At 53.0% G+C, this 12,786-nt stretch overlaps 1 protein-coding gene and 1 pseudogene across 2 annotated transcripts; both read right to left on the reverse strand.

The window, feature by feature from the left end:
- Positions 1–1,344: 1,344 nt before the first annotated feature.
- On the reverse strand, positions 1,345–2,584 carry LOC121439094 (annotated as a pseudogene).
- A 5,328-nt stretch (positions 2,585–7,912) lies between these two features.
- On the reverse strand, positions 7,913–10,488 carry LOC121439099 (homeobox protein Hox-D9). 2 transcript variants are annotated; one of them, XM_041639601.1, is made up of 3 exons: positions 10,449–10,488; positions 9,234–10,175; positions 7,913–8,889 (listed from the first exon to the last, which is right to left on the reverse strand). In XM_041639601.1, the coding sequence occupies exons 2-3, from the start codon at positions 9,997–9,999 to the stop codon at positions 8,648–8,650; spliced, it is 1,008 nt and encodes a 335-aa protein (XP_041495535.1). In that variant the 5' UTR covers positions 10,000–10,175; positions 10,449–10,488; the 3' UTR covers positions 7,913–8,647. The 2 variants fall into 2 exon arrangements, with proteins under 2 accessions (XP_041495535.1, XP_041495536.1); XM_041639602.1 differs by lacking the exon at positions 10,449–10,488 and having other exon boundaries at positions 9,234–10,415.
- Between the last annotated feature and the right edge of the window lie 2,298 nt (positions 10,489–12,786).

Here is a 12,786-nt window from a genome sequence, read left to right on the forward strand (position 1 = left end):
AAGAAGACACATGGATAGTCCAGCCCACTCTGCAAGGAAGCCCCAGACCACCAATTATTATTATTATTATTATTATTATTATTATTACTATTCAGCTTGGAGAGTATATAACCCACATCCGCTTATCAAATAGAAGGCTTGAGCAAATCACTGCCTTCGTGTGTGTGAGCCCTGGCCATTGTTTGTGCCGCGCACGCTCAAAGACATCAGCTCTGCTCTGTAGGGAGGTCCGTTTCTTTATTGCGGAGCTATGCTCTGAAGCGGTTGTTTACACTCGGAGTTTCCTGCGTTTACAACACCAGGGCTTGTTTCAAATAGGTAAGACCATGGCTTTTCTGAAGGACAGCAGAGGACAGACGTACCAACCGACATCAAAGATGAACGCAGCAAGCTGGCTTGGAAGGTGCATGTGAGCAGCGCAAAGAGAACACGAATAAATATGGCACCTACTTGAAAAGGCAGAGACACAGAGCACAGAGACCTAGAAATCCCGGGCGCCCACAAGCAGGGTTCAAAATGAAAGCAAGGCCACTTGCCAGGGTGAAAAGTTAATGAAAAATGTTGCAATTAGTTTTCAAGTATTAATTCTCTAGATCATTCCTTCAGTTGCCATAATTTCGCATGGACTACAGGAGCACGGCCAAACGTTACCCTCCTGTCACTGTCACTCGCCTAGGTCTCAGGAGCCGCGAGCCTGACGATAAGGTACATTGCACTCTTCCGATAATGTGCTTTTCCAATGTTTGGCCCAGACTCTTCCCTGACAGACATTTACAAAATGCTCAAAGAAACCTGGAAGTAAACCACAAGACACCTGAACCACTGTTACAAAAGCAGAGAGAAAAATATAAATAATACATTAAATCAAATAATATAAAGTAAATATTCTGCAGGCATAATTTTTAAAAAAAAATTATCAATAGACTTCTTTTAATTTACTCATTTACTCACCATAAAGATTTAAAATGTTCAAGTGCACTTGTTTGATTAATAAAGCATTTTATATTCGATCATTTAGTGCTGATCATTAGGAAGTTTACGTTGTTGAGGCAAATCACCAGCTAAACATTAAAAACTACCATTATAAAAATATAGCTACAAGGTCGGTATCAAATTACCCTTCTATGGGGCATCTCAAGGACTGCTTCTATGCAATGCTACAAACTAATTTTTAAAAAAAACGCCCAAATCCCTTTCAAAGCGCAGAAACCTCAAGAGCAGTGACATTAAGGTAGCTTGAAACACAGGTAAAGTCCTTTCCAAAGAAGAAGGGGTGGGGGGAGGTGGCGTCCACCAGCATCGGCTGATCATTAGTCTTAAGAGTCTGCGGTATAATTTTCACGTTTAGACGTTAATTTGTGGGCCTTCGGCTCCATCTTCTTCCAGCTCATGGCCTTCCTTTTTGGGCTCCCCCTCCTTTGCCTCCGGCCGGGACACAGGGAATTTGTCTTTGTTGTTCTCCTTTTTCCACTTCATCCTCCTGTTCTGGAACCAGATTTTTACCTGTCTCTCCGTGAGGGCCAGGCTATGGGAGACCTCGATTCTTCTCTTCCTGTCAGATAAGGATTAAAAAGGAATTCCTTTTCCAGCTCTAGGGTTTGGAAGCGGCTGTAGGTTTGCCTTCCTCTCCGTCTACCAGGAGCTGCTGATGAAAACAAACGACAAAAAGAGGAGGAAAATCAACGTGTTTTGTTTGGTTTTTAGTGGTTGACGTCTCTGAAAGCTGATGGAAGTTTCTGGACCGGACTTAAGAGATGAAATACACAGTGGTCCTTTAATTCTGATACAGATAAAGGCTGTGCAGCAAGAGAAGCAGAGACAAGGTCTTCGCAATTATTCTGTCCCTATCATCTTTACATACTTAAAAAAGTCCGTATTTAGTTTATGTACAAGAGTCACAGCGGCTACACAAGAAGGCAGAGGGGGAGAGGGAAAGGACAGGGGAGTTTTAAAGCTTGAACGTGAGATGAAAGCAGATTTCTCCCCTTCGCCCTCCTTTAAAAAAAAAAAAAAAGCGCATCCCAACCTTGTGGTCTCATCAGGGAAACATTTGAGAAGGAGACGAGCTCTGATTTAAGTGGTCTGGGTCCTCGCCAATATTACCACGGGACGATTTACAGTCAGGATATTGTACCAGCTCGGCCTCTTGCTGGGTCGTAAAAATCGGCTGTCTCTGTAAGTTATCGTATCCGTAAAACTTCGCGGGTTCCCCGTGACAGGCAATCCCGCCGCAGGGGGGAGGCGGAGGGTGCGGAGGAGGAAGGTGGGGGCGGCCTGGTAGGCAGCGGCCGGGCTGCCCGCGCCGGCGTGGAAGTAGTCCTGACCCGGGCCCGGGCCGCCCCCTCCGCCGCAGCCGGGCGGCGGGGGACGGGTGCGGGTGCGCGTGCGCCTGCGGGGGCGCGTGCGGGAAGCCGGCGGCGCTGTTGCCATAGAGCTGCAGGGCGGCGGCGTGGCGGCCGCTGACCTCGGGCGCGAAATGACAGTCGTAGTAAGTGGGATTGATGGCCTCGCCCGCCGCCGCGGCCGCCGCGGCCGCCGCCGCCTTGTACTTGGAGTACAGCGGGTTCACGAAGTACGAGCTCATCGGGCGGCGGCCGCGGGCGGGCCGGGCGGGAGGGCGAGCGCAGCCGGTGAGGGGCGCGCCGGGGCTCGGCCGCGCCGCCGCGGGGGCCTCTGGGGCGGCTGCTGCAGCCGCGGGGGCCGCCGGGCCTCGTCGCCGCCCGCCCGCCCGGCGCGCGCTTCCCCTCAGGCCCGACCGTCCGGCCGCCGGGCGCTCATGTCGGGCTCTCCCGCCGCCGCCGCCGCTGCCTGGGCCTCGCGCCGCCTCCCTCGCGGGCCGCGCGGCCTCTCCCGCTCGCCCCCGCGCGCCGCCGCCGCCCTGCGGGCCTCTCCCCCGGCGCGCGCCCCGCCCTCCCCGCCCGCGGGGCCGCGGTCTACTCGCCGACGCCCCCGGTGACCTGCCCCGCGGCCTCCAGGTCCCTCCCCGGGCACCGGGCGGCCCGAGCGCAGCCCCGGGACGGGGGGAAGGGGGGTGGGAAAAAGAGTGCGGCGAGCGGAGCCGCGGGGAGGACGCTTAGGCTCGGGCTCTCACGAGCCCCCGCTCTGCAGGGAAACGAAAAGAAAACACACCCTCTGCCCGGTGCCACCTCTCACCTCCACCCCCCACCCCCCGCTGCCCCCCTCCCGGCGCTGTCGCCGTCGCCGTCGCCCCCGCCGCCGCCGAGGCTGCCGCCCCGGTGCGCGCCGGCGAGGCATTTTCGCACCCGCCGCTGCCAGGAGAGGGAGCGAGATGGGGGGCGAGATAACCGCGCGGAGGGATCCGGCCGGCGGCGAAGCGGCCCCTGCGCCGGCCGGGACGCCTCACGCCGGCCCCCGGGATGCCTCCGCCAGCCTTAAAGGGGGGCCCATAAAGCCGCACTGCCAAGGGCTCCTGCCCTCCCACCCCCCGGGCCGGCCGAGAGGGGGGGCGCGGCCGAACCTTAGCCTTGGGGCAGCCGGGGAGGTCACTCCCAGGAGGCAGCATAGGGAACGCAGTCGCCCCGCAGCTCCGGGAAGTGCCCAGCAGGGACTGGCCGGGGCCTTTTTTTTTTTTTTTCCCATTTCTGGACGTGGACTGGCGGGGTGGCCGGCCTGGTCCTCGCATTTGTTTGGGGCCTATCTCCACGGTTCTGATGAAAAGCCCCAATCCGGCCCCCAAATCCTGGTCTTATCAAAGCGAATCAAAGTTGTGCTTTTTTCAGCCCAGCAGGCCTTGTACATTTGCCCTTGACGCACGCACTGCGGGCCCGGCTCAGGCTCCCAGGTTAATTGATATTTAATGGAAATCATGCCCATGAATATAGTTTCCGTCATTTCACCCTTGATAGACGTCAGGGTTGGGCACGGGGCGGGGGTGGGGAGGCCGGAGGATGTGGGAAGGGTACATTAGCTGAGGGGGTGAAGAGAAGAGCGGCAGGAACGTTCCCAGTGGGCAGGAGGCCTCACGCCGGGGTGGGTGGCATTTCCGAGGGTCCCAACCCAGGTGCCCAGCGGACGTGGGCTGGCTGTGGCCCCGGGTGGAGCGTGGGGGGCAGGCCCGCGGGTCCCCTGGCCGGCATTCGGATGGCGCCGGTTCCAGGCAGCTGCAGGCAGGCCCTGCCCTCTGCTAACGACTTTAGCTCACACACCAAATCCGTACAATAACTGCCGAGACTGGGTGCAGGCCTGAGTTTAAACTTGATTTTTTTCCCCAGAGAGGAAATCAGGAGAAGGCTCCCGAGCGGCTACTTTGGGAGGAAGGGAAGTAGAGCCTGCTGGGGAAATCCAGGGCTCGCGTGTTTGGGGATGGGCAAAAGTCAGGATTGCGGCAGCTGTGAAAAGCTGTGCGGCTAGACACTACCAACCGCTTCCCTTCACGCCTTCATCTCTTTTCTCTTATTTGAATGTCCAATAAATATATTTATTCTCTCCCTCCCCTCCCCCCTTTCCGTCCCTCCCTCCTTTCTCCCTTCCTTCCTCCAGCTTTAGGTGCTGAACCCTTTATCCTTTGGGATAATCGGTGTCTGGCGGGCACCTATGATCTGGAGAACAGACCTTGAAGATACACCCCAGCTCGCCAAAGACTCTGGCTTACGCTAAATCACACCGCGCTGACTTTCCATGGCCAAATACAAATGCCAAAAACCCCAGGTGGACTCAGGGATGCAGCAGGCCAGAGATTCCCTTCCATTCCCTGTGGGTTTGCTCAGCGCATGTGGACGGGATCCCGTGGTCAGTCCGAATGGATTGAACGTCGTTTTTATAAATAAGGTCGACACAGAAAGGCATATTTGGTAGTTACGTCTGACTCAATTCTTTCTACCAGGAAGGCTGAAAGTGGGGAAGGTAAACAAATGAATCTGGAGAGCTAAAGGCACGCGTTATTAAAACTGGTGGTAGAGAGTATGGGCAACTTGTTATTGGGGTGGTTAAGGGCAAGGGTGTTTTATCATTTTCTTTTTGTTTTCCTTCCAAGTATCCTTCAACTGCGAAGTGTAACAGCTAATTCTGACTATTAAGGATTTGAACTTCAATCCTGCAATACCCAATTAAAAGATCTTTTTCAATAAAACCTTGGAGCTAAACTTGGTAATTGTGCCCTTTTATTCCACCGTTTGGCATGGACTTCATGGGAAATGGGTATATTTGAACACTGAATAAATTCACGGATTTGGGAATGGAATGGGGAAAAAAGCCAAAATTGAGGACCTACATCTCAGTAATACCGGCACTTTAAAAACTCTATATATTTGGGAGCTTGTCCATGAACACAGGATTATTTCTACATATTCTGGCCTAATTAAAACAACAACAACACTGCAGCACATTTCCTCTGATGACGAAATAATGTGGGTTTTTTCAATTTTATTTAAGCATTCCGTTTGTTATTCGAAAGGAGGAAGAGCGCAGTTAACTTCGTAAATATCTGTGCTTTTCCTCATTTCTGTTTTGATGGAATGCATTAACTTAACGTTTTATAGTTTCTACACAGCCGTCCAGATTTTCTGAAATGCTGAGTGAGCCAAAATTTTATGTATGACAAGCAGGCCTTGAGAATTTAATAGTTCACGTTGTTTATTTTTGTTAAATTTATTCTAATTTAAGATTAAAAGTAAGATTGTAAATATTTTTAATCAAAACCTTCCGCCACCGCAACGCTAGCTTTACGAGATCAGAAAGTGGAGCAATAGCGCCCTCTAGTGGCCAAATGCCGTCGCGAGCTAACCGAGTTTGATTTCCCTTTCCTGCCCCTCAAACCAATTCTAATCTTAATTCTTCAGTTTGACTTGGGCTTGGACCGCTGACACTAATAATGCTTCATCTCCTCGACTGTCAACAAGTCAATTGCAGCAAAACGGGGCTCCTGAATGTAGAGGAAGTTCTCATTTGGGCTCACAAGAGCTTGCAAGTAGTGTGTTTGCCAAAGCTTCCAGTAGGTCGGTTGCCAGACACCGCAAGTGCCCTATTCTGTAATCTCCCAGCTGTGCTTTTTAGACACAATTGTACAACAGGCGAGGTTTAACACAAATCAACTTTAAAAATATTAATTGATGAGACTTTTGTTTTTCAAGAAACTGGCCACTTTGACAGCTAAAAAATTTTCTAGAAGTCAAATATTGTTGGTTTTTTTTCTTAAAGTTGTTAGTCTCAACATTAAATGATGTATATTTGCTAATTAAACTTCTAATCTTAACGTTTTGGGCCCATTAAGCTGGATAATTTGGGGCGGATTAAAGTCAAAAGCTTTTTCTGCATCCCACGTTCCTGTCTGGAAAGTCCCTATTGGGCTTATGTTTATTCAAATTTCTCCAGATAATAAATGAGATTTTTTAAGTTGTGTAAATGACTGAACCGAATTGGATAAGTGGTGTATGTGTCCTTTTTTTTAAAAGCAAGTATTACCAAATTGGTGTGTGTGTGTGTGTTTGCTAAATTAGTCTCTCTCTCATTTTCAGAAATATTTTCTGCTAATCTAGCTGTAATGACTGTATCTATGAAAAGTGAACAAGTCTCCATATTTTTGCTGGGAATTTGGAGTGGCGGGCCAGTAAAGAGCCGTGTAATGTTCCCTTTCCCCATAAGACATCATTCCAGGAGATACTTGCTTGAGTTAATGGCTCAAGATCACTGGCTTCCCCAGCTCAAGTAATGGAGGGGTATCATTGTCTTATTTTTCTTTTTAAAAGGACCAGATAGATCATGGCCACAGTCAAAATATTGAAGACCCACCGGCTATAGGCTGTCTCTAACGTTCGCCCCGTTTAAAAAGAAATTCAGAAATATATCACCTCTCACTTTTCTTTTCTGGGTGCTCACACCTCACTGGGGGGCTTCCTGGCCCCTGCCTTCTTGGTCCAAGTCTTGTTTATATTTTATTGTCCAGATTTTAAGACCCAGTTTTGTCTGCATTTTTCCTTTCCTCCCACAAACATCAAAATGAGATGGTTTCAAAGCGAAGCGCCTGGCCTGTCGTAAACTCATTACCTCCAGACGTCTCGCCGACTCGATGGCTTTATGACACCTTGGCTCTTCCTGTTTTCAAAGAGCTGTAGGTATCCGCATGGTCTAAGGGGTGGGCGATGCAGCACCTTCAGCCGGATCTGAGCCTTGGCTTTCCTTCCCAGCCCCCATCTGCTTTTTCTTGGAGTCCCCCTCTTTCATCAGGATCCCCAAGATCTCTGCCATCGCCCCCGCCTTCCGCCCATCCCAGGCTACCCGGCGCCGTGGCCTCCTCTAGGGCCTGCAACTCCAGTGATCCGACTGAACCCTCACAATGACCTTCATTTTAGCCTCTCAATGAGTCCTCAGAGGGCCAAGCTGGGGGCTAAACATACACAGAAGCAGGGTGGAGGGAGGGGGCGGCAGGAGGAGGGTATGGGGGGGGAGTGTCTTGACCATTTGGATCCTCTAAGGTCACTTTGGGGCTGTGGTGGGGAGGGGCTGATGCTCACTGCCTAAGGGACCCGACGTCAGCCAGCTTCACGGGCCTGGGGGAGTTACTCCACAGCGTAGAGTTGCCCATTCCCTTGTTTGGAGATGGGGACTGGCGGCTGGGTCTCGAGAATAGAAGTAGGCCTGGGGCGTTGTGTCAAAGCCTTAGCTTAAGGTTCCCGGTTCCTGGCTCTCTGCAGAAAGGCTCACTCAGGGCCTAGGGTTTGGAATTTACTGTGGCCCTGGCAGCACTGAGGGGGAAGCACCCAGACTCCTTCCAAAATTGTTCTCTTCGGCCAGGTATGCGCACACAAAAGGAAGTTCCAAAACACCTTAGAGACCCTCCAGGTGCTAGGGCCTCCAACTTTTAGCAATGTGTCCCTTCCTAGGGATGGGGCAGTCTGATGGTTATGTTATCTTCCAAAGACACAGAGAGCAGTCACACAACGTTCAGGGCCAGCGGCTGGGCTCCGTTTGCTCAGATCAGCATTTATTTGTTGGAAGCGGTAACATTTTACAACTGGTCCTCAAGCAAAAACATGGAGTGCCAGCACCCGGGGCCTTTCAAGGGAGTACAGCCCTCCTGGGGAAAGAGTAGCTCCTCCTGGGCTCAGGGGACTAAGCCTTCCCCGCACCCCAGCGATGCCCCAGGGCCCAGGACTTCTCGGTAGGCCTCACTGGAAGTCAGCCCATGGGCCCTCTGAGGAAAGGGGCTTTCCTGCGGTGAGCAGCTGGGTTGCGTTTAGGCTGGGATCTCAGCGGGGGTGTTCATAATCTCCCTCTGCCTTCAGATTCTGGGAATTGGATAGTTGGCCCTGTTTGGGAGGCTGGATGGGGTGAGTCTAAACTACAGAGCTTTTCAGAAACATGAGGGACAGTTACACAGAAGGGGGCTTCATCAAGCTTGCGTGCACCCACAAAATAGAGCATTTCCTAAGGAACCAATGGAGCAGGAAAGGGAAGGAGGGGGATAGGACAAAACCCCAAAGCCACTTGGTTTCTCCAACACATATGCGAGCAAATACAGTATCCCCAAATAACTCACAGAGACCAACCACACAGTCACTTCTACCTAAAAAAGAAGAAAACAGTCCGAGTTGCTGAAGAGTTTCTGAATCAAGCACCCACAAAGGAAAAAAACAAAAACCAAAACCAAAATCCGCTGCCTTTGACCGCTGCGGGCCAGGACCGCACTAGGTCAGTCTCCTTTGGGGCATTTCTCCTTGCTCATCTTCTTCATTTTCATCCTACGGTTCTGGAACCAGATTTTGACCTGTCTCTCTGTAAGGTTCAGAATCCTGGCCACCTCGTAGCGCCGGTCCCGGGTGAGGTACATGTTGAAGAGGAATTCCTTCTCCAGCTCCAGCGTCTGGTATTTGGTGTAAGGACAGCGCTTTTTCCGGGTGGAGCGAGCGTGGATCCAGTTCGCTGCGGGGTTGTCTAGGAAGAGGGGGATTTGTAGACAGGGAGCGAGGGGCGGAGGGGAGGCAGGGAGAGACACAGGGTGGGGAAGAGAGGTCGTTAAATTAATTTCACCAAGGATGGACGCTTTTCACAACTGGGGGAATTATCATAAAAAGCCCTAATGCCCGCGCTCTGTTTACCGTACAAACCGCGCGCCCAAGGTAGGTGGTTATGGGAAGCTTTTTTATGGATGCATGTTGCTCGCCTAGGCTTGGGTAGGCGTCTAGACGTTTTTATAGGTTAGTAAAACTATCAGTTTTGCACATTCGAGCCTTACAGGTTTCAGCAATAAATCAGGGGGCAATTTCTTTTGCACTTACTTGGGTCAAGTTGCTGCTGCGGCGGCTGCTGCTTCTCCTCCTCCTTCAGCGGGCAGCCCGGGCTCGGGTGATCGCTGCAAGCTGAGGGCTCAGACGAGCCTCCCGCCCCAGGCCCGGCCCCGATTCCCACCCCGGGCCCGTTCCCTCCCGCCGCCGCAGCCGCCTTGTCCCGCAGGAACGAGTTGCACGGGAATTCTGGGCCGCCGCTCCCCTGGGACTCGCGGACCGCGGAGCACTCAGTCCGTTTGGAGGAGGAGGACGAGGAGGTGGAGGAGGAGGTGGAGGCTACGGCGGGGGCCGGGGCCGCTCCGGTTTCAGGCTTAATCCCGTAGTGGCGCCCGTTGGCTGGGCCGCCAGGACTGGGAACGGAACCCGGGCCTCCGCCACCGCCGCCACCACTGCCACCGCCACCACCCGCGCCTCCAGGGAAGCTGGGCAGAGGCTCCATCCAGGAGCGCACGTAGCGACCCGGCTCGGCGGTGGCCAGGGGTGGCGGGGACACGTACGGGTGGTACAGGCCGCTCATCGTCGCCGCCGCCGGGGGCTGGGCGGCCACCGCGGACCACGAGGCGGAGAACACGGTCGATTTGGGGGCAAAACTACACGAGGCGAACTCGGCGGCGGCGGTCGGGCCATCGGCCACACCTGAGGGCCGGCCCTGTGTCCCCGGCCCTGGTGGCCCGAAGCGCGTGGCGAACACCTCGTCGCCCTCATGGCCTATGAGCGAGTCCACGTAGTAGTTGCTGAGGGTGCCACTGGACGACATTGTTGAGGCGCCGCGCGCTCCCACCCAAGGTTACACTGCCCGCCGCCGAGCCGCTCTTCGCCGGCGCCCGAGCCGCCGACTAGTTCGCAGGCTGCAGCCACCACCATTGGTCGCGCGGCCCACGTGATCATATTTACCAATACCCGGAGTAAATCAGTCCGCTAAACTGGGGGCTGCTGTGATTTAAAAAAAAAAATCATCAACAACAGGAGCTCTGCAATTAGAGCCGCCGGGCCCAGGTCCACGCGCCAGCCCGGCCTGGCCCGGCTCAGCCCGCCCGGGTGGCGGCGGCGACCACAGGCCTCACTGCGGCCGCAGGAGGCGCTGGGGACTATTTGTTCGTCTCTTCTTGCTGCTCTGGGTCTTGCAGTCTCCACCCCGGCTCTGGCTCCCTGACTCCTGGGCTCTGAGCCCTGGGTCAGACTTCCATGGCACACCTAGGCACTTACCCAAAGGCTGGAGCAGCCGGAGACTCTCGGCCGGGTGCTGCCCCAGACAGGCAGGCCTTTGAGGGCGGCCCCCTGGCGCCCAAGGGAAGTTGTTCTCCCTTCGCCTCTTTTCTTACCTAAACCCACCCCTCCCCACCCGTACCCACACACGCTCTCACAGCTTGTCGTGTTGTTTAAAACAGGTGGAAGACCTCTGTAATGATATTATGCCTTTCAATAAAAATTTTATGAGGTGTATTTGATTATAGATTAATGTGTCCCTAATAAAACGGACGGATGGAGCAGCTCGAAGGGCCCCTCCCTCTACCACACTCACACACTCCCTGTGCAGCCTCACAGACATCCTCGACGTGAGGCTAGGCACACGCCTAAGGCCCAAGGAGGGAGCTGGGGGCAACCGGACTCCCTGGCCTGGTCCAGCTCAGTGCGGTCTCTGTAGGAGCAGCCTCCGAGAGGCTTCTCTCTGCCCTCGGATGGGCGGTGAGCACTGGTGTCCCAAGGAGTCCCAATGATGGTCGTGGTGTCACATCTTTTTCTGGCCTTCTGGAATGGCCTGGAAGAAAAACATGCCACAGAGGGAAAATCCCGAACCCCAGCAAGGCCAGCTCTCACTGGCCAAATAAGCCTTGCCTCAGTGAGGCCGGCGGGAATCGTATCTCCGTGGGCAGGGCCGCTGAGAGTCTTTCACACGGAGGGGCCTGCAAACGGATTCTGAAGATGTCTTCAAAATCCAGAGGAAAGGACAGGTCTTTGAGCCACTCCCTTCTCAATTTTCCCTCCTTGCCTTCAGAGGTAAGGCCGGGCAGCCTTGAATCTGAGAGAAATGCCCATTGTCACTCCCAAATCCATGGTACAAAGCCCGGCTGGGAGCCGAGACAAAAGCCGCACGCCAGCGATTGGGAAGGGCATATTCCTCGCTCTACAAGTTGCCCAGTGCACCCTTGGAGGGCTCCCAGCCCACCTCCAGCCCCGGAAAGAAAGGGGTAAATGGCTACTTAGGGCCTGATTGATTGCCTTTACGAATGGCTCTCTGATTTTGTTTCAGGAGGCCTGCCCTTTTTCTGTAGCACAGGTTTCTCCCTATCAGAAACTAATGGCACTCCCCACATCGCTGGGAGAAACACAGATGTTAATATTGCTCTTCTTCTTCTTTGCCTATCCAAGGTAAATCAGGGGCAAATTTATCCCAGTCTTCTCAAGCTAGTATTGAGTCAGACACCTCTCTCTACCAGCCCCAGGAAATAAGCCCCAAAGGGGATCTGTCTTGGAACTTAGGAGGATTGGGGGTTTGGGGAAGAAAGTTTAAAACAGTAGGTACTGAGACTGTTTGAATGGGGGCTCCGAAGTTCCGAGAGACTACAGAGATTGTTTTTGGGGAGGAATGGGCCTGTGTTTAAAAAACGAAAAAGAAAAAAAGAAAGGAAGGAAAGAAATAGAAAGAAAAAACAAACCTGTTTTATGATGGGTCTTTGAGGATGGGATGAAACCACAGGCCGGACCTAGGGCAACGAATTCGGTCACCTCTTCCCACAAGGACCTCGTCCCCTTTCCCTGGCAGGACCAGATGAATCTGGCTCAATGGTGCGCATTCCACAGAAGCTGGCTTGAATTTTCCAATCTATGTGTAAAAGGACCATTGGACTTGTTGGGAAGTCACATTTACCTGCAAATTCTCTTTCAGTCGCCTCCCTGCTCAGCTACAGTGAGCACTTTGTTATAATAGTGGGAGATTTGACTGGGGAGAATTATTTCCATTTTCTCCTTAAAAAAAATCCATGTGGGCCCCTGAAAGGTAATGGCGGAACATAAATCCCTTTCAGAAATGAACCAAGGTAAAGTAAGATGAGAGAACTCACCCAACCTTGGTGTCACTGGGCCTGGTTGTCTTGAGCTTGGGATGGGTAGGAATGAGAAAAGGGGGAAGGGATTGGATCCGGTGCCATGCTAGGCTGTTGTTTGTTCTTGTTATGGAGGCAGGTTCCAGGTGGGCATTACTAGTTCCAACCCAGCCCTTGATGGCGGATTCCCCAGCCAGAAGTCATCAAGAGCTCACTGGAAGCATTAAAAATAACATAACCAAAAACCAAAGAGAAGAAAACACAGAGATGGGGAACTGAAAGTAAAAACCAGCACAGGGCACAGGCTTACTTACCAGGCTCAGGTTAGGGGGAAGCTCGTCCCATTGAGAACGCCAATATATGAACAGAATTGGAGGGTGGGAGAAGATGGGACACTCTTCCCAGTTAGGAAGAGTCTCAGGACGAATTCTCACCGCCATTGCCCAGTCTAGCACCCTTAGGTCCCCTCCAGCTTTCCCCCTCCTATCTCCTTTCTCCTG

The sequence above is a fragment of the Microtus oregoni genome, unplaced genomic scaffold, assembly GCF_018167655.1.
Source record: "Microtus oregoni isolate MIOR12 unplaced genomic scaffold, Mior012 000060F_002, whole genome shotgun sequence".
In the NCBI taxonomy this organism is placed as follows: Eukaryota; Metazoa; Chordata; class Mammalia; order Rodentia; family Cricetidae; genus Microtus; species Microtus oregoni.

Excerpts from the sequence above, each read along its gene's own strand:
- LOC121439099 (XM_041639601.1), bottom strand. The coding sequence starts at position 9,999 with ATGTCGTCCAGTGGCACCCTCAGCAACTACTACGTGGACTCGCTCATA. Across the intron at positions 8,890-9,233 it reads GCAGCAGCAACTTGACCCAA|ACAACCCCGCAGCGAACTGG; the intron begins GTAAGTGCAAAA and ends CCCTCTTCCTAG.